At 50.2% G+C, this 18,786-nt stretch overlaps 3 protein-coding genes across 5 annotated transcripts in view; 2 read left to right on the top strand and 1 right to left on the bottom strand.

Annotated features, from left to right (window-relative positions):
• Window positions 1–993: 993 nt before the first annotated feature.
• On the top strand, window positions 994–2,726 carry ZNF843 (zinc finger protein 843; the record flags this gene model as incomplete). Its single annotated transcript, XM_009236424.3, has 1 exon — window positions 994–2,726. A coding segment is annotated over one exon (1,026 nt), but the record flags the coding sequence as incomplete, so codon positions are not given.
• Window positions 2,727–8,595: 5,869 nt separating this feature from the next.
• On the top strand, window positions 8,596–9,870 carry COX6A2 (cytochrome c oxidase subunit VIa polypeptide 2). Of its 2 annotated transcripts, NM_001131893.2 has the most exons (3): window positions 9,315–9,395; window positions 9,497–9,633; window positions 9,744–9,870. In NM_001131893.2, the coding sequence occupies exons 1-3, from the start codon at window positions 9,323–9,325 to the stop codon at window positions 9,825–9,827; spliced, it is 294 nt and encodes a 97-aa protein (NP_001125365.1). In that variant the 5' UTR covers window positions 9,315–9,322; the 3' UTR covers window positions 9,828–9,870. The 2 variants fall into 2 exon arrangements, with proteins under 2 accessions (XP_054389015.1, NP_001125365.1); XM_054533040.1 differs by having other exon boundaries at window positions 8,596–9,395; window positions 9,497–9,870.
• Window positions 9,871–10,778: 908 nt separating this feature from the next.
• The window catches only part of ITGAD (integrin subunit alpha D), a 33,375-nt gene continuing 25,367 nt past the window's right edge, over window positions 10,779–18,786 (bottom strand). For both annotated transcript variants that reach the window (XM_024233564.2, XM_024233563.2), the window contains exons 24-30: window positions 14,134–14,212; window positions 13,867–13,974; window positions 13,678–13,755; window positions 13,369–13,482; window positions 13,124–13,225; window positions 12,748–12,858; window positions 10,779–11,269 (exon numbers count right to left, since the gene is read on the bottom strand). In XM_024233564.2, coding sequence (XP_024089332.1) covers window positions 11,156–11,269; window positions 12,748–12,858; window positions 13,124–13,225; window positions 13,369–13,482; window positions 13,678–13,755; window positions 13,867–13,974; window positions 14,134–14,212 — 706 coding nt within the window. In that variant the 3' untranslated portion in view covers window positions 10,779–11,155. The remainder of the gene's footprint in view (window positions 11,270–12,747; window positions 12,859–13,123; window positions 13,226–13,368; window positions 13,483–13,677; window positions 13,756–13,866; window positions 13,975–14,133; window positions 14,213–18,786) is intronic.

The following is an 18,786-nucleotide window of genomic DNA, read 5'->3' as shown; positions in this document are numbered from 1 at the left end:
TAGATAGCACCACTGTACTCCAGCCTGGGTGACAGAGCAAGACTCCCTCTCAAAAACAAACAAAAAAAGCATTGATTATAGGAGGCCGGGCATGGTAGCTCATGCTTGTAATCCCAGCACTTTGGGTGGCCCAGGTGGGCCAACCGCTTGAGCCCAGGAGTTTGAGAGCAGCTTGGGCAACATGATAAAACCCAGCTTCTACCAAAAAAAAAAATGCTGGGCCTAGTGGTGTGCACGTATAGTCCCAGCTACTTGAGAGACTGAGGTGGGAGGATCACTTGAGCCAGAGAGGCAAAGGTTGCAGTGATCAGAGATCGTACCACTGCATTCCAGCCTGGGCAACAGAGATAGACCCTGTCTTTAAATAATAAAAAAAAAAAAAAAGGAAACAGTAAAATAATAATAAAGAAGCATTGATTATGGGATTCTGAAAGCAAAGCCTCCTTTGCAGTTTGTAGTAAAATTCTTCTGTGGTTTTCTCTCCCTCTAGAGAGAATGATGGCTCCGGGATCTGAAATCTTTCCTTCCGCAGGAACTGGACACAGCAGTGAGGACCAGTGTATCCAAGAGGATGGACTTAGTGATGGGGAACACCCAGGGACATGCCCCAGAGCCTCAAGAAACACCTTCAGATGACATTGCCCAGAGTCTTACATTACAGAACTCTCCAGACAGCCCCCGAGGCCTGGGGCCGGGTGCTGCTCCCAGACTGTGAGCTGGTGGCCGCGGGAAGCCTGAGTGCGGCAGAGGCCCCACAGCTGCGCCGAGTACGGCAAGAGCCTCCGGTACAGTTACTCCCTGAGCGGTCATCTCCGAAGCCCTGCTCGTGAGAAGCCTTCCCCCTGCCCTGACTGTGGAAAGCGTTTCAGCCAGAGCTCCGACCTGCTGCAGCACCGGCAGATTCACCCGGGGCCGTCAGCCCTGCAAGTGCAGGGCCTGCGGGAGGGGTTTTACTCAGAGCGCATCCCTCCTCCAACACTGGCGGGTCCATAACGACTGGCGAGAGACCTTATCGCTGTCCCCAGTGCGGCAAGACCTGCTGTGGCCGCTCCAACCTCATCAAGCACCAGCGAGTCCACTCGGGAGAAGCCATTCGTCAGCGGGGAGTGCGGCAAGGGCTTAGCGGCCAGCTCTGCTGCTGGCTCACCAAGCACACACTGGCCCTGCGTCTGTCCCCAGTGCCAGCAGGTTTTTGGGGACCGGTGGAAGCTGATCTGCCACCAGCGAATTCACACAGGAGAGCGTCCGTTCTGCTGCTGCAGCTGCGGTGACAGCGTCAATGAGAAGACCTCCCTCTCCCAGCGCGTCCTCCCGCACCCAGGGAAGAAGACCTGCAGGCGTGGGAGCGTGGAGAGCGTCATCCTCGCACCCAGCTCAGTCGCCCCGGGCAGCACCTCCGGGCTCCGGCCCTTTGGGAGCCCCGGGTCCTTCCTTCAACGTCTGCCCCCATCCACACTCCTGCCCCGACCTCCCTTCCTTTATCCTGGCCCCCCACTCAGTCTCCAGCCTCTGGTTCCATCCGGCCTTCCCGGCCTCCGGGAGGCCTGGAAGTTGCCCAGGTTCCGCCAGTCACCCAGCCGGCAGCTCAGCAGGAGGGGGCGATGGGGCCCAGAAGCTGTGCGAGCGCGGGACGGGACTTGCGGGAGGCGGTTCAGGCCCCAGGCTACCCTGAGCCAGCCCGGGAGGCCTCGCAGCACAGAGCGGCCCGATCGCTCGGCGAGGCCAGGGCCAGGCTTCAGCGACAGTGCTGAGCTCCTCCGCCACCCTCGAACCCACACTGGAGAGGAGCCCTACCAGTGTTTCCGGTGTGGAAGGCCTCCAGCCGGAGGTCCAACCTGGCCCGACACTGAAGAACCAGCGTGCTGCAGCCCCGGGTGGAATAGTTGCAGCCCCCGGTGGACTGTGGATCTGAGATGCAGTCCCCTCCCTCCACACAGACCCGCTCAGGACGGCTTTTCTGTATGGCAGATCTTTCTCAGAAGTGCTGGGGGCTATTTTGTTTGTTTTTTTCCCCCTTAATTCTCGCTCCTTTCCCTTACACATTAAGGAATTTAGGCAGGTGAGGCTGCGGGCGGCGACTCACACCTGTAATCCCAGCGCTTTAAGAGACCGAGGTGGGAGGATCGCGTGAGCCCAAAGAATTTGAGACCAGCCTGGGCAGCCTAGCGAGACCGCATCTTTGTGAAATAAAAATAAAACGAGCTGGTGTGGTGGCGCTGGCCTGTAGTCCCAGCTACTCAGGAAGGTGAGGCGGAAGGATCGCTTGAGTTGGAGAGTTCAAGGCTCTAGTGAGCTATGATCAAGCCACTGCACCCCAGCGTGGGCGACAGAGTGAGACCCTGTCTCTCTAAAATAACTAAAATAACAAAAGGATTTAGGTAGGTAGTAGGCAAAGGCATATTATCGAAGTAATAATAATATACAAGGTATATTCTTGGTGTGGACAGGAATAATGTTGTGTTATCTTAATATTAGTGATTAATATTATTTCTCTCTTTTTTTTTTTTTTTTTCTTGAGACGGAATCTTGCTCTTTTGCCTAGGCTGCAGTGCAGTGGCATGATCTCTGCTCACTGCAACCTCCATCTCCCGGGTTCAAGCGATTCTTCTACCTCAGCCTCCTGAGTAGCTGGGATTACAGGCGCCCACCACCACGCCCAGCTAATTTTTGTATTTTTAGTAGAGAGGGGGTTTGACCATGCTGGCCAGGCTGGTCTCGAACTCCTGACCTCAGGTGATCCGCCCACCTCAGCCTCCCAAAGTGCTGGGATTATAGGCATGAGCCACCGCACCCGGCTTCTCTTGTGCTTTTTAGATAAGTATTTTTAAAAGCGTTTGTTGGTTGTCAGCTGGGCACGGTGGCTCACGCCTGTAATCCCAGCACTTTGGGAGGCCGAGGCGGGCGGATCACAAGGTCAGGAGATTGAGACCATCCTGGCTAACACAGTGAAACCCCGTCTCTACTAAAAAAATACAAAAAAATTAGCCGGGCGTGGTGGCCGGCTCCTGCAGTCCCAGCTACGCTGGAGGCTGAGGCAGGAGAATGGTGAATGGCATGAACCCGGGAGGCGGAGCATGCAGTGAGCCGAGATCGTGCCACTGCACTCCAGCCTGGGCGACAGCGAGACTCCGAATCAAAATAAAAATAAAAATAAAAAGTGTTTGTTGGTTGTCTTAACGATGTGCTATTAGAGTGAGGAAAAAAAAGTTACCCTATGAGAATTTAAACTGCATGAAAGTCTGTGGTAGCATTACTGGTTCGGTTTCCAAGCTTGCTACCCCAATCCTTGATGCCTCTTTCTCCCAATACAAGTAGTATCAGGCACTGCCATCTACTTGTTGTACCTCAGAAGAGTTTTTCGACAGCACCCCGTGCCCTCTGTGGCCTGTGCTCTCTCGCAGGTGCAAGTCCTGTCATCATGAGCCTGGACTGTTGCAGAAGACTCCTAGCCAATCTTGCCTGGTTCCCGCCTCTGCATCTGGTTCAGCATCCATAGAACCTACGAGTTATTATAGATTCCTGCCTCAGACTCCAGACTCCAACACTAAATCTGATGTCAGTCTCCTGTCCGAAAGCATCTCCTGCCTGCCACTCCCACCCCTCCACCCCCTCCGATGACCCCAGCAGGTCCTACAGAACAGGGTTCAAATGCTTTAGCGTGGCATGCATGCTTCTCCATTGGGCTTTGCCTGACCTCTGTGCCTTTGCTGGCCAGGGCCTCCTGCACCTCTGTGTTTTTGCACTTGATTTATTTCTTTCCACTGCCCAAAATGACCTTTCCCCTTTTCTGTCTCCCAGACTTGCCCTACTCATTCATATGAGCCCCACTTCCACTGAGAGACTGCCCCACTTCTCGTGTCACACCTGACGTGGTGAGTGCTCCAGTGGCATTGAGAACATAGGGCATGTCTGTCTGGTAACCTATCTCCCCAGCAGACTGAGCTCCACGAGAGCAAGAGACCCTGGTGCAGGGCCTGGCTCACAGTGGGTGCTCAATTAATATTACTTATGTGAAGGAACCACTTCCAGCTGCTCAAGTATTCTATGCTAAAACTTGGGTTTCTTTCATCCTTGTTGTCCTCCCAAGATACAATGTGTACATACTTGGAAAGTTAGCCAAGGTGACTATGAAGGTGACCCCACCCAATCAATCTATGTCTTCCTGGTTACTGTGCCTGTCATTCGATGATTCCATGGTTATGTCTATAGTGATAACAGAAAAAAGCAACTGAAAACAATATTGTTTACTTGGGTCTCATGCATCTCCTCCACACATTTGTAGAAATGAGATTACCACAAATTGCCAAGATGGTTACATCAAATTTTCAGCAGCATCAGTCATAGGACAAAAAGGCCTTTGAGTGTATTTATAATAATCAGCATTTACTGGTGGCAAAATACTGGTTTGGAAAATATCTGAGATTATGGTCAGGCATGGTAGCTCACGCTGGTAATCCCAACACTTTGGGAGGCTGAGGCAGGTGGATCACCTGAAGTCAGGAGTTCAAGACAAGTCTGGCCATAATTTCAGATGATGAGATTATAGTGAAACCCCATCTCTACTAAAAATGCAAAAATTAGCCGGGCGTGATGGCGCACATCTACAATTCCAGCTACTCAGGAGGCTGAGGCCGCGGTGAGCTGAGATCGCACCACTGCACTCTAGCCTGGGCAACACAGTGAGACTCCGTCTAAAAAAAAATCTGAGATTAACAGGTTGCCATTTTAGGAGCTCTTTATAGACCAGCTGGCCTAGTGGTCCTGATTCCATAATATGTGAAGTAAAGGTCTTGCAGGGGAGCACCAATTTCAAACTCTGTCCTAGTTTGCAGCCTTGGCTGGAGTGACCCCAGTCATGAGGCAAACAGCACAAGTGTGCAAGTGTCATGGGTTCAGCCAGAACATCAGTGTTCCCAGCATTAGACACAGATTCGGGAGAAATCAAATCACAGTGTAGAGATGTATTGTGATGTGTCACACTACACTATTATAAAATGAAAGAAAATAAAATTACAAGCCTCAACCTTTAAACATTTAGCAACTTGGGCTTTATCTCAATGTGTAATTTATTTGTCTCACTTCATTTTCACAAACATTAAATCCCTTCATATTAAGTGCCTATTAGGTTTAATTCATTAAAGGCATACATACTCCGGAATGTTTATTAAATACATTTCTATCATTTCTACAAAAGAAGCCCCAAAACTTCAATAAAACATGGATCACAGTACAGGCGAACAGAAATCAGAAATGTGCTGGTAAAAGTTTAGAGATGTGCTATAGCTTCACAAAAAACGTTTAACAATAAATTAGGACTTAAAGCCCCATTTCTAACTGGCTTTTACGAATAGGGGATTTGTTATTTCACATAACTGAAAAGTCTTAAGAGTTCAGCTCTTTCTCAATTCTGGCACATCTTGACTCAGGGATTCACGTAATATTAACAAGGCTAGATCTCCCATTTTTCAGGTCTGCTCTGAAAACGGCTTCAATATTGGCTTCAATTGAAGGCCCCAGCCTGAGGCTCCAGCAGCTCCAAGTCCAGTTGAAGTATAATCGTGTTTCAACAGTCCGAGAGAGGCCTGAAAATTGGAACTCATGGACTTGTGCTCCTCCCTACAACAATCATCCCAGCCTGGGCAACACAGTGAGACCCATCTCTACAAAAAATTTAAAAAATTAGCTGAGCATAGTGGTTTGTGCCTATAATCCCAGCTACTTGGGAGGCTGACATAGGAGGAATGCTTGAACCCAGGAGTTCGAGGCTGCAGTGAGCTATGAACACACCACTGCACTCCAGCCTGGGTGACAGAGCCAGACCCTGTCTCAAAACAAAATACAAAAAACAATCACTACGGCCGGGTGGGGTGGCTCACGCCTGTAATCCCAGCACTTTGGGAGGCCGAGTCAGGCAGATCACTTGAGGTCAGAAGTTCGAGACCAGCCTGGCCAACATGGTGAAACCCCATCTCTACCAAAAATACAAAGAAGTAGACAAGCGTGGTGGTGTGCACCTGTAATCCCAGCTACTCGGGAGGCTAAGGCAGAATAATCACTTGAACATGGGAGACAGGGGTTGCAGTGAGCCAAGATTGCACCACTGCACTCCAGCTTGGGGGACAGAGTGAGGCTCTGTCTCAAAAAAAAAAAAAAAAAAAAAATCACTATGGCCTGGAGAATAGACTGCTCTGATTGGGTAGGCCTGGATCATGTGGCCCTTCTTGGAGCTAAAAGAGGGAGTCAACCCCACTTGAACTTGAACTGAGAATAAGGGGGGCAGGGGTGTGTGTGTCAGTATCAGAAAAGAAGGCATAGATATATTGGTCATATGACACAAAACAGTAGACATCCATTATTACATAGCCGCTGGCCCCTCCCAAGTGCAGAGGGAGCTCAGAGCCCCGTTTATTTAGAGTCTATGCCCCTGTTGCCACTGGACCCCACCCCAATGCTGTCTGAGCTCCAACTCTCTACCTGTTCGTTCTAGCTAACCCACGTCCTGTATCACCATACAGTTGTTTTTCCAGGACAATTCCTATTTCAAATACGCTGTCCCTAGGGCCCCCATAAACATTTATACTTAGTAGATCACATGTTGTAATTGGTCTTTGCTTTAGAAAATGTGGTCATGGAATGCAGCATCCCAGGAAGAGGGCACAAGAGAAACTGACCCTGAGTCATGCCTCCACCTCCTTCACCACCAACAGCTGAGATACTCTGAAAAGAGGCTGAGATGCTGCTCTCCGGGGTTTATTTAGCACCTGGTGAGTTTGTTCTTCCCTCTGCCTGAAGTGGAGGAAAAATTAAACCTCTAGAAACTGAAAGTGTTGGCAGCAGCCAGGTTAAGAACTGTGTGAGTGAGAACTTACAAAAACAATGGTGAGTGCACAGCCTGGAAGAGACAGCTCTGCACACCCTCTACAGAGGCAGGTAAGATGGTGACGGGCCCAAAAAAGCACAGACCATCTGAGCGGAGGTCTCTGGGTACCTGGGCAAGTGCACCTCGTGATGGTGACAGCAGCCCAAGACAGAAGTGGCCCTCCTCAGGGCGTTCTTGACGTCCCAGCAAGAAAACCTCTCCACAGGAGCTCCCAAGCTGAGAATAAAGGGATAGGAATTCCCAGGGAATTGTTTGGCAGCAACCAGAAAAACTCTGAGGGGCCATTTAGGGGAGAAAAGAAACCTAGAACCTTTTCTTCCTTTTTTCCTTCTTTTTTTTTTTTTTCTTGAGACAGTCTTACTCTGTCGCCCAGGCTGAAGTGCAGTGGCACAATCTTGGCTCACCACAACCTCCACCTTCTGGGATCAAGCGATTCTCCTGCCTCAGCCTCCCGAGTAGCTGGGATTACAGGCATGGGCCACCACACCCAGCTAATTTTTGTATTTTTAGTAGAGACGGGGTTTCACCATGTTGGCCAGGCAGGACTCAAACTCTTGACCTCAAGTGATCCGCCCTCCTCGTTCTCCCAAAGTGCTGGGATCACAAGCGTGGGCCACTATGCCAGGCCTCTAGAACTTTGTCAAGTAAAAATACCTGTCTTCATGTCTGTTTTCTCCAGGAGCCATTATCTTATATACGTAGGGAGGGGGCTATGTGTAGAGGGAGATGCCAGGTATCTTTAACTAGAATAGAGCCCCATCTTCTCTGCAACAATGCCAAAGTCCAGCTGGGAAAAAAACTGTAGGAAGAATTCTATTATAGCCCAGTGAGAGCTCAGGAATAATTTTTGTAACACTGTATAACATTTGACTGCTCAAGGAGGTTATTTTTTTAAAAAGTAGCAGCAGCAGCTTAAAGTTGGGTGGAACCTACTGTTCAGTTTATTACCAGCGAGAAACAGGTATAGGGCCCCTTCTTGAAAATGTATCTTCCTTGTTTTTCTTTTATATATTAGATTCAGATTATATGTCTATATAATTCATTCTTCTTTTGTATATTAAGTTTATATTAGTACATCAGCCCTTGATCAAAGCTGGAAGCTTCCTATTGGATTATAATTTTGAAAAGGCATTGCTGTAGGGTTAACCAAAGTAACAAGGTTCAAGCATTCATTACATACATATTTTTAGAACACCTACTTCATGCCAAGGTCCCTGCCGGTTGCTGAGGACAGAACAGGCAGATGTCATCCCTGCCTGGTCTTGTGGCTTTCTTGTGACCTGCTTTGATAGAGGGTTCACACCAGCCCTGTCTAGGCTTTCTTTCTCCAAGTAGTCATATTTTTCAGATTGAAATAATGCACTTTGCAGTAGACACCTGTCAGGCTTGTGGCTGCCTGGAACCTTTTGAATACTCATCCTAGACCTGGAGATTTTCCCTACAATTCCTGCCTCCCTAAGGCAGAATCCAGAGCCCAGTTTCCCATCCCCTCCTGCAGCTGGGGGACCTAGGGGTTGCCAGTTGGTGCAATCACATAATTCTTTCAGAAAAGAGCGACCCAGGATACAGGTTTCATGAAGAATCCGTTTTCAAGAGGGGATGAGGGTGGAAAATTCTGGCTTTCCAGGGCAGCCTTAATGAAGCTTTTGGCATCCAGGGTCCAGCAGTGTGAGCTGTGGGGGTGTCACTGCAGCTGGCCAACGGAATGACTTGTTTCTGACTGTGCAGACTGTAGGCCTCTCTGGCTATACCAGACATAGTAAGCTACCTAAGATTCTCAATTACCTATCTTTTAAAACTAGTGAGAGTGAGTTCTGTTCTTTGCAAAGAACTGTGACTAATACATATACTGAACTACTGTTACCTGCCAAAATCTAGGTTGACACATTCCTACCTTACATAAACTTCATAAAAATGACGTAAGGGCAGGGTGTGGTGGCTCGTGCCTGTAATCCCAGCACTGTGGGAGGCTGAGGTGGGAGGATCACGTGAGCTCAAGAGTTCCACACCAGCCTGGACAACATAGTGAGATCCCCGTCTCCATTATTTAAAAAATCTTTTAAGGTACGAATTATTACACATTTTACAGCTGAAAACACTGAGACTCAAAAAGACACTTAATTCATTCTACAAATATTTATTAAAGCCCAACTGTGTGCCAGCCACCAGGCATAGAATAGGGAACAAAATAGTTTCCCTGCAACTATATAAAAAGAATGGCATATTGTACTTAAATGCCCCCTTGCCACAATAAGAGGCACAGGACAACAGCTGTCTGGAGACGACCTCAAGCCAGTCAGGCCCCATTTTAAATATAGAAACCCCTAAGAATAGCCGCCAGTGCTCCAGACTCAACAGGTGATTGGCCCAGAGAGGGGAGGTGACCCCAGGTCCCAGGAAACGGAGTGAGGACAGCGCTGGTTCCCGGCTCCCCGCACCACCATGGCTTTGCCTCTGAGGCCCCTGACCCGGGGCTTGGCCAGCGCTGCCAAAGGAGGCCACGGAGGGGCAGGAGGTGAGTGGGGAGCGGGAGGATCCCGGGGCTCCCCTACCCTGCCCACCTGTTCCCGGGCCCGCCGCCCCAGGACCGCCGCGCTCACCCCGCTCCATCCGCAGCTCGCACCTGGCGTCTGCTGACCTTCGTGCTGGCGCTGCCCAGCGTGGCCCTCTGCACCTTCAACTCCTATCTCCACTCGGGCCACCGCCCGCGCCCCGAGTTCCGTCCCTACCAACACCTCCGCATCCGCACCAAGGTACGCGGGACGGGCGCGCGGGTGGCACGGGGGTGCTGCGGGGTGCGCGGGAGGCGCGGACTCCGGACTCACGGCGCTCACGCGCGCTCCCTCCTCCGCTCTCTCCACAGCCCTACCCCTGGGGGGACGGCAACCACACTCTGTTCCACAATACCCACGTGAACCCTCTGCCCACAGGCTACGAACACCCCTGAGGCCCCGGAAGCCCGCGGGCGCAATAAACGTGTGAAGCTTCGAGTCTGCGGCTCTGTGGGGAGGGCAGGGCCACGGGGAGCGCGCCCAGAGGCGCCCGCTCCGCGCATGCGCCCAGCTTGGTAAGCGCTCCTGCTCCGCGCATGCGCCTAGCGCGGTGGGCGCTCCACGTGCTTTTCCCACGTCGCTGATACGTGGGTGCTCGAGGGAGCCTCCTCCACTCACAGGTAGGCGATCCCAGCTCCCTGTCTCTCACCTGGTAATAATGAGGCCTCTCTCACACACACCTATTAATAATTAGGGCTCTAGGCTGTAATGGGCTTCCCCATACACCGAATCCTCGCAGTAACGCTGGGAGCAGGGTATAAATTTAGTTCACCTTCTCCAGAGGAGGACCTGAGATTCTCGGGAATTAAATGACTTGTCCAAGTTCCGGCAGCTCGGCAGAGCCCCCATGGGAGCCCAGGGCTGCAGATCCTGAAGTCCCACTCTTGCCGGACACCTGAGCCGCTGGTGTCTGTGAATCCCAGCTATCTGGATTTCAGACGGAGGCTCCACAGTCCTGTGTGTGAGGCCTTGGGACCTAATGCTGGATTTGGAATCTTTTGATAATTCTCTATAATCTTTCTTAATGGGTCTTCTATATGGGAAATCACATGCTCCTAGCCTGGCTCTCCTGGCTTCTGAGTACCTCATTCAAGGGGGATAGGAGTTCAAATGAGCTCTGGACGTTTCTTCACCTCCTAGGACAGCCTGCCCACTTACCATTACGGAGGAACCTGAAGTGTGTGAAGAAACCCGTGACCAATGCATGCCTGTGTGCACGTGCACGCGCATGAGCACACACGCGCACACACACACACACACACACACACACACACTCTTTGACCCTCTCCCCTGATATGCCTCTCAGCCCCATCAAGAAAAGATGACCTCAGGCTCCCATCACCATAGAAAATGAAAAAACTTTTTCAATGCCCACAAATAGGTTCCCCCAACTATTCCCAGAGAGGCACTCACGTCCCTGGGTTATAGCTCTTCCATGCAAGGAAAGTGTGCTATAAACATCCTCATTTCATGTGACAATTCTTACGCATATGAAAATTTATGCTGGCATCATGCCTGCTTCTGTAAAAAGTGGGTCATTGCTGAAAAAGGTAGACAGATATGTAAAAACATTACAATCTCTATCTCTCCGAGAAGGTGCTTAGCACCTGGTAGGTTGCTTAGGCCAGTGCAGATCTATGCAGAAGTTGTTTCCATGTAAGTTGATTTATGGGTGCAAGCAAGACCAGCCCACAGTGGTAGAGATAAACAGGAAAGTGGATTATTAGGACAAAGGCACATTTGGGGCCACACAGCTAAAATCATCCCCTCTGAATGTGGCAGTGTCTTCAGGCTTGTCCTCCAGCATTTCCTTGTAGTGGCGTTTGAAGAAGCCAAGCTATCAGGGGAAATAAATTAGAAATTTATTAGAAAAGCTGGGTAAGGCCGGGCCGGGTGGCTCACACCTGTAATCTCAGCACTTGTGGGAAGCTGAGGAAGGTGTATCACCTGAGGTCAGGAGCTGGAGACCAGCCTGGCCAACATGGTGAAACCCCGTCTCTACTAAAAATACAAAAATTAGCTGGGCGTGGTGGTGCGCCTGTAATCCCAGCTACTCGGGAGGCTGAGGCAAGAGAATCACTTGAACCCAGGAGGCAGAGGTTGCCGTGAGCCGAGATCATGCCACTGCACTCCAGCCTGGGCAAGAGAGCAAGACTCCATGTAAAAACAAAAAAAAAAAAAAAAGAAGAAGAAGAAAAAGAAAAGAGAAAGAAAGAAAAGAAAGAAAAGCTGGGTAAGAGGGCAGGGAAGAAAACTGGGAATAAGAAGAAGCTGAGGGAGAAGAGGAGGGAACAACTAAGCTAACTTACGTTTGTGTGCGAGAACATTTATGTGAACAGCTATCATATATCGAGTATCTGCTGGCCCCGAGCACAGTAGGTACACACATGACCCGTGGCAGGACAGCATAGATCCAAGCAGATCTGTGCACATGCCCTGGCCTCATTTCTCTCTCACTTCAGCCACTCTGTGATATAAGCATTATTATCATTTCAAAAATGAGAAACGGCCGGGCACAGTGGCTCACGCCTGTAAACCCAGCACTTTGGGAGGCCGAGGTGGGCGGATCACATGAGGTCAAGAGTTTGAGACTAATCTGACCAACATGGTGAAACCCTCTCTCTACTAAAAATACAAAAATTAGCCAGGTGTGGTGGTATGTGCCTGTAGTCCTAGCTACTCGGGAAGCTGAGGCATGAGAATCTTTTGAACCTAGGAGGTGGAGGTTGCAGTGAGCTGAGATTGTGCCACTGCACTCCAGCCTGGACAACTGAGTGAGACTCCATCTCAAAAGAAAAAAAAAAAAAAAAGAGAGAAACAGGCTCAGAGAGGTGGAGCAACTTGCCTAACATTAAACAGTGAGTACATGATAGAGCCAAAATATGTGTCCAGGCCTGCCTGCCTCCACAGTCTGAGTTCTCACTATACCAGCCAGTCTGTAGGAGGGCTTGGGTTGGATGCTGTTGGTGTCAAGAGTGGGATAAGGCCGGATGCGGTGGCTCACGCCTGTAATCCCAGAACTTTGGGAGGCCAAGGCGGGCAGATCACCTGAGGTCAGGAGTTCGAGACCAGCCTGGCCAATACGATGAAACTCCATCTCTACTAAAAATACAAAAAACTAGCCGGGCATGGTGCAGGCCACCTGTAATCCCAGCTACTTGGGAGGCTGAGGCAGGAGAATCACTTGAACCCAGGAGGTGGACATTGCAGTGAGCCAAGATCATGCCATTGCACTCCAGCCTGGGCAACAAGAGTGGAAACTCTGTCTCAAAAAAAAAAAAAAAAAAAAAAAAAAGAGTGGGATAAAACACTTGCCTTGTACAGTGTGGCTGTGATGAGCGCCAGCAGTAGCAGAGCCCCCACAGAGCTGCCCATGATGATGGGAATGGCGTTGTAGACCTCATATTCTTCTAGCACCATCTCCATCTGATTTAGAGATCAGAGAGCATCCGGCCTCCTGCCATCCCAGATGCCTCCCAGGTTCCCCAACCTTTAACTCCCTCCCCTCCTTCTTGAGGCTCTGCTCCAAGGGGTGAGACACAGCAGCACCTGTGCCCTTAGGGACAGCTGTCCTGCCCAGAGACCTTCACCCTCCTCCCCCAACGCTTGCAAACCCCCCACCCAGCACCACAGATGTAGCCCCTAGGGGCCCTCTTTCCAGCCTGGTCGCTGCCCTCCACACGGTCTCTACCTGAGCTCTCATAAATGCCTCCTGTCCTGGAAGCTGGGAGTACACGGATGTGTCGAACGTAATTTCAGCCACACTCACGACCGACACCTTCTTCTGCGATGTCTGCAGAGGGGTTGGGGGAAACCTGTGGAACTGGCTCTGGAGGAGGCTCAGAGCTCCGGGGGTGCCCTGGCTTGCAGATGGGCACAGACATGCCAGGTCCCGCCTGAGTCTGGGGCAGGGGTTCTGCCGCTGCCCCCACACACCTGGCGGACCCAGCCGAAACTGAGATTGCCCTTCAGGGTGAAATCCAGCTCCTCCTGGACGCTGAAGGAGGGGACGTCACAGCGGAACCGCAGGCAGCCAGCAATGGAGCAGTCCTGGGGGCAGAAGAGGGGTGAAACTGAGGGGTTCTTCACTGAGGAGGGAACCGTAGGAAAAAATATGGTCAGGTTTGGGATAGGAAACAGATGAGCAGTTACAGGACGTGCACGGAACTCTGCGGCCTAGCAGTACATTTCCCAGTATCCCCGGTGGGGGCTGATCTTGCGGTGGGAGTTCAGGGACTTTCTCACCAGCATGGGGCTTCTTGAAATCTGGGTCAGGAAGTCAGAATGCTGGGGAGGTTTTCTCTCTGACACACAGGGGAGACTCTGGGGAGAGAGAGAAGCACTTAGGCACAGAATGAGCAACATGTCCCTGGTAAGAGGCAGTGCTGTGCTGTGGGATGTCAGTCTGAAGAAAGAGGAGAGACAGGCGGGTACCTGAGATGGGGCCTCCATGACCACATCCCACACAGCCACCCCGTTCAGCAGGACAGGAACCCAGAAGTTAATGCTGATGGCCAGATCTCGCTGGCTAAGGTTATTCACCTGCAGGAAATCAAGGCAGAGTGTTATTGTGGTCTCTGGAGCCTCCCAAATCCTACTTCCCTCCTGGCCCTACCCCAAGGCTCCTCTCCATCTTCTCCACCAACTTCCAACTTTATCCACAATGTGGAAGGCAGACATGGATACTCCCTAGACTCTCACGCGGTATCGATGCTCAGCCTCTTTCATTTTCTTCTCATCGGAGGTTGCAAAGTTGACGTACTTGGTGGATTCTTCCTGCCTGGAGAGAGAGCCTGTGGGTGAAAAACAGCCCTGAAACTGTCCCCAGTTGTGCCCTGTCCTACTGCAGAGAGGTTTGTTGGGCCAGGCAGATGTCTCAGGGAAATAACGATGGGCGTTGTTTGGCCGGGCACAGTGGCTCATGCCTGTAATCCCAGCATTTTGGGAGGCTGGGGCAGGAGGATTGCTTGAGCCCAGGAGTTCCAGACCAGCTGGGGCAACATAGTGAGACCCTGTCCCTATTCAAAGTAAATAAGTAAAAGATGGTCCCACATAACCTTTGCTGCCTTGGCTTCAGCTCCCCTCCCTCCGATGTCCCTTGCCCCCATCACCCAGATCCACTAGCTCTGCCCTGCACACCGCTGGCTCTTTCATAGCCTCATGACTTTGCTCAAGCTCTTCTCCTTGGAACGTTCTTACTGTCTCCCGTTTTGGAAATTTACACTTAAAGACCCAACTTAAACCTCACCTCTCCTACGTGGGGCAAAGGCGTTTGCATTGCTTTCTCTAATAGGTAGTGTTTGGCCTCTGGTAATGCTTACAGAGATTGCAGCAGAACAAGTTAGCCTAAGGGGACTCTAGGAATGAGAGCTGGATCACTCAGGAAGACATGGAGTGAGGGCTCCTTCATGGTGGGAATGAAGAAAATAGATTGGGCTGTCCTGGGGCAGGTGAGTAAATGTGAAGGAAGATGGTGCCTGTGCACAAGCCTGTGGAAGGGACATCAGTGTTCCAGGCAGCAGGTGGGGTCTTTCCACCCAAACTTCCTTCAGCAAACACAGGCTGTGTGGTTGGCACTGGGGATTCAAGTTAAGCCATACTCCCTGCCCTCTCACCACTTAACATCTAACATTTTAGTAAAAATGAGCAAGCTGGCCAGGCGAGGTGGCTCACGCCTGTAATCCCAACACTTAGAGAGGCTAAGGCAGGAGGATCACTTGAGCCCAGGAGTTCAAGACTGGCCTGGGCAACATAGAGAGACCTCGTCTCTGCAAAAAAAAAAAAAAAAAAAAAAAAATACAAACATTAGTTGCAAGTGGTGGCACATGCCTGTGGTCCCAGCTACTCAGGAGGCTGAGGCAGGAGGATTGCTTGAGCCTGGGAGGTCGAGGCTGCAGTGAGCTACGTTCACACCACTCCCCTCCAGCCTGGGCGACAGAGTGAGACCCTGTCTCAAAACAGACAAACAAAAAGCAAAAGTAAGCAGATCAGCAGAGGGGCCTGCACCTCACATGCAGCAGCCAGACCAGCTGCACAGAAATGGCCCCAGCAGTCCACCCCCCATCAGCCTGATGACTAAAAATACGGGCTCCAGTGTCAAACCGCCTGGGTTCACATCTCAGGTCGACCACTTCCTACCTGAGTCACTGAGGCAAGCCACTTCACGTCTCTGGAACCTGTAGCTTTTCACTCTTTAAAATGGGGATGCGAACCATAGCACCTCCCTGTAGTAGAGTTGTGACCAGGGCTTGGTAGTGCCCAGCACACAGGGACTCCTCCATAAATCTTAGGGTTTATTTTTCCCTAAGTATGCCGGTTTTCCTCTGTGCCCCCCACCGCAAACCCTTCTCTCTATGCTTCTGTTTTCTCATCTTAAAATCTAGTTCTAAACCTCTTTTCATTTTTAAAATTTTATTTTATTTTCATTTTTAATTTTTTTTTTTTTGGTACAGTTGGGGTCTCGCTATGTTGCCCAAGCTGGTTTTGAACTCCTGGGCTCAAGCCATCCTCCCACTCATGCCTGTAATCCCAGCACTTGGCCTCCCAAAGTGCTGGGATTACAGGCATGAGCCACCGTGCGCAGCCTAAGCCTGTTTTCAGATCTAAGTAAACCACCCAGCTTTCCCCAGTCCTTGGAGAGGCATGCCATGTATGGCCATGGGCATGGGCTCTGCAGCCAAACCATCTGGGTCTGATTCCTGGTTCTGCTGCCCACTTGGAGATTGACAGGAACAAAGTATTTCACTTCTTGATGTCTTTGTTGGTGAAAATAGGGATAACAATATAATTATTGGTAGGATTAAATAAATGTAAATACATATAAAGTACTTAAGATGATGCAAGAAAACCACCATAAAACAACAGCAACATAAAACGATGCCTGACATGGGTATATATAACTGTAAGCTCTTATTGTAAGTATTTTCCTGTGGATAGAAAGGGAAACCTACATGTGGCTTGAAAGGACAATGACACTGCTTGATCTCCCTCGCTCCTTCCCCTAACAACTTAATACATCAGAAGCAACAGTGGACAGGTGTGGTGGCTCACGCCTTTAATCCCAGCACTTTGGGAGGCCATGGGGTGGAGGTGGATCACCTGAGGTCACGAGTTCAAGACCAGCCTAACCAACATGGTGAAACCCTGTCTCTACTAAAAATACAAAACTAGCCAGGCTTGGTGGCACATGCCTGTAGTTCCAGCTACTCGAGAGGCTGAGGCAGGAGAATCACTTGAACCTGGGAGGCAGAGGTTTCAGTGAGCTGAGATCGCAACATTGCACTCCAGCCTGGGCAACAAGAGTGAAACTCCATCTCAAAAACAAACAAACAAACAAACAAAAAATTAGCTAGATGTGGTTGTGCATGCCTGTAATCCAACTACTCGGGAGGCTGAGGCAGGAGAATCACTTGAACCTGGGAGGTGGAGGTTGCAGTGAGCCCAGATTGCACCACTGAACTCCAGCCTGGGTGACAGAGTGAGACTCTGTCTAAAAAATAATAATAATAATGTAATAGCAGCAAACTTTGTCCCATAGCAATGTTACAGGCTTTCAGCCCAGTGTGTGGGATGCCTTGCTCTGCATCCAGCCTCACCTGCCCCTGCGCCTCCACCCACCTGCAGAACCCTCTTGCCTTCAGCCCTACACTTGCCCTTCCTGCGCTGCCTCTGCTGGGCTCTTAGAGACCTTCCCAACAGTTTCTCACACCTCTGCCCCGCTCTGAGTTTTATAGAAACCTGACCTTTCCTTTCCTCCGTGTGGCGACAGACCATATCCTGTTGGGCACAAGCTCCCCAATTCAGGGTGCTCAGAAAAGCCTTGATCTCCATCTAGCAGCTTTGCTTCAGCACATTCACATTTAATACAAAGGACAGGATTTGTTTCATGTTAAAAAACGAAGGCTTCCTTTTGGAGGGAGAGGGGGAAAGGCACAGTGGGGGCAAAGCGTGTGTGTCCTACCAGCAAGTCGATTTGAGAGAAGCAGCAAGAGCTATGGTATATATTATTAGGGTACAAATGCACCAAGGATACATTCCAAGAAATAAATCGTTAGGCAATGTCTTTTTCTTTTTCTTTTCTTTTCTTTTCTTTTTTTTTTTTTTTTTGAGACAGAGTCTTACTCTGTCACCCCCTAGCTGGCGCGCAGCAGCACGATCTCAGCTCACCTCAATCTCTGCCTCCCAAATTCAAGCGATTCTCTTGCCTTAACCTCTCCAGTAGCTGGGATTACAGGCGTGTGCCACTGCACCCGGCTAATGTTTGCATTTTTAGTAGAGACAAGGTTTCACCATGTTGGCCAGGCTGGTCTTGAACTCCTAACCTCAGGTGATCCGGCTGCCTCAGCCTCCCAAATTGCTGGGGTTACAGGTGTGAGCCACTGCGCCCGGCCTTAGGCAATTTCATCATTGTGCAAACATCATAGGTTGCACTTATGCAAACCTAGATGGTGGAGCCTACTGCACAGCTAGGTGATACGGTATAGCCTATTGCTCCTGGGCTACAAACCTGTGCATCGTATTACTGTACTGGATATTGTAGGCAATTGTAACATAATGGAAAGTATTTGTGTATCTAGACATAAAAAAGGCAATGAGTTGCACTACAATGTTACAACTGCTATGACGTCATTAGGAGATTTTTCAACTCCATTATAATTTTAGGAGACCACCCGTAGTAAATGTGGGTCCATTGTTGACAAAAACACCTTTTTTTTTTTTTTTTTTTTTGAGACAGAATCTTGATCTATTGCCGAGGCTGGGAGGCTGGAGTGCAGTGGCACGATCTCAGCTCACTACAACCTCCACCTCCCAGGTTCAAAAGATTCTCCTGCCTCAGCCACCTGAGTAGCTGGGATTACAGGCATGCACCACCAGGCCCAGCTAATTTTTTTTTTTTTTTTTTTGAGACAGAGTCTCCCTCTGTCACCCAGGCTGGAGTGCAGTGGCGTGATCTCGGCTCACTGCAACCTCTGCCTCCCAGATTCAAGTGATTCTCCTGCCTCAGCCTCCCAAGTAGCTGGGATTACAGACGCACGCCACCATGCCCAGCTAATTTTTGTATTTTTAGTAGAGGCGGGGTTTTGTCATGTTGGCCAGGCTGGTCTTGAACTCCTGACCTCAGGTGAACCACCTGTCTCAGCCTCCCAAAGTGCTGGGGTTACAGGCATGAGGTACTGCGCCCAGCCCAGAAACATCTTTATGCAGCATAAACATCATTATATATGGCTGTTCGCCCACAAAGGCGTCCCAAAACAGGAGAGCTTAGATGTGCATCATTGGAAGAGCAGGCTGGGACTCAGAAGGAGTACCAGGCATAGAGGAAGACCAGAGGTCCAAGGGGAGGGCCAGGGACTG

This window comes from Pongo abelii, chromosome 18 (genome assembly GCF_028885655.2).
Source record: "Pongo abelii isolate AG06213 chromosome 18, NHGRI_mPonAbe1-v2.0_pri, whole genome shotgun sequence".
Taxonomy (NCBI): domain Eukaryota; kingdom Metazoa; phylum Chordata; class Mammalia; order Primates; family Hominidae; genus Pongo; species Pongo abelii.
Note: the sequence above shows the minus strand (reverse complement) of the source record. Positions and strands in the feature narration are given on the sequence as shown.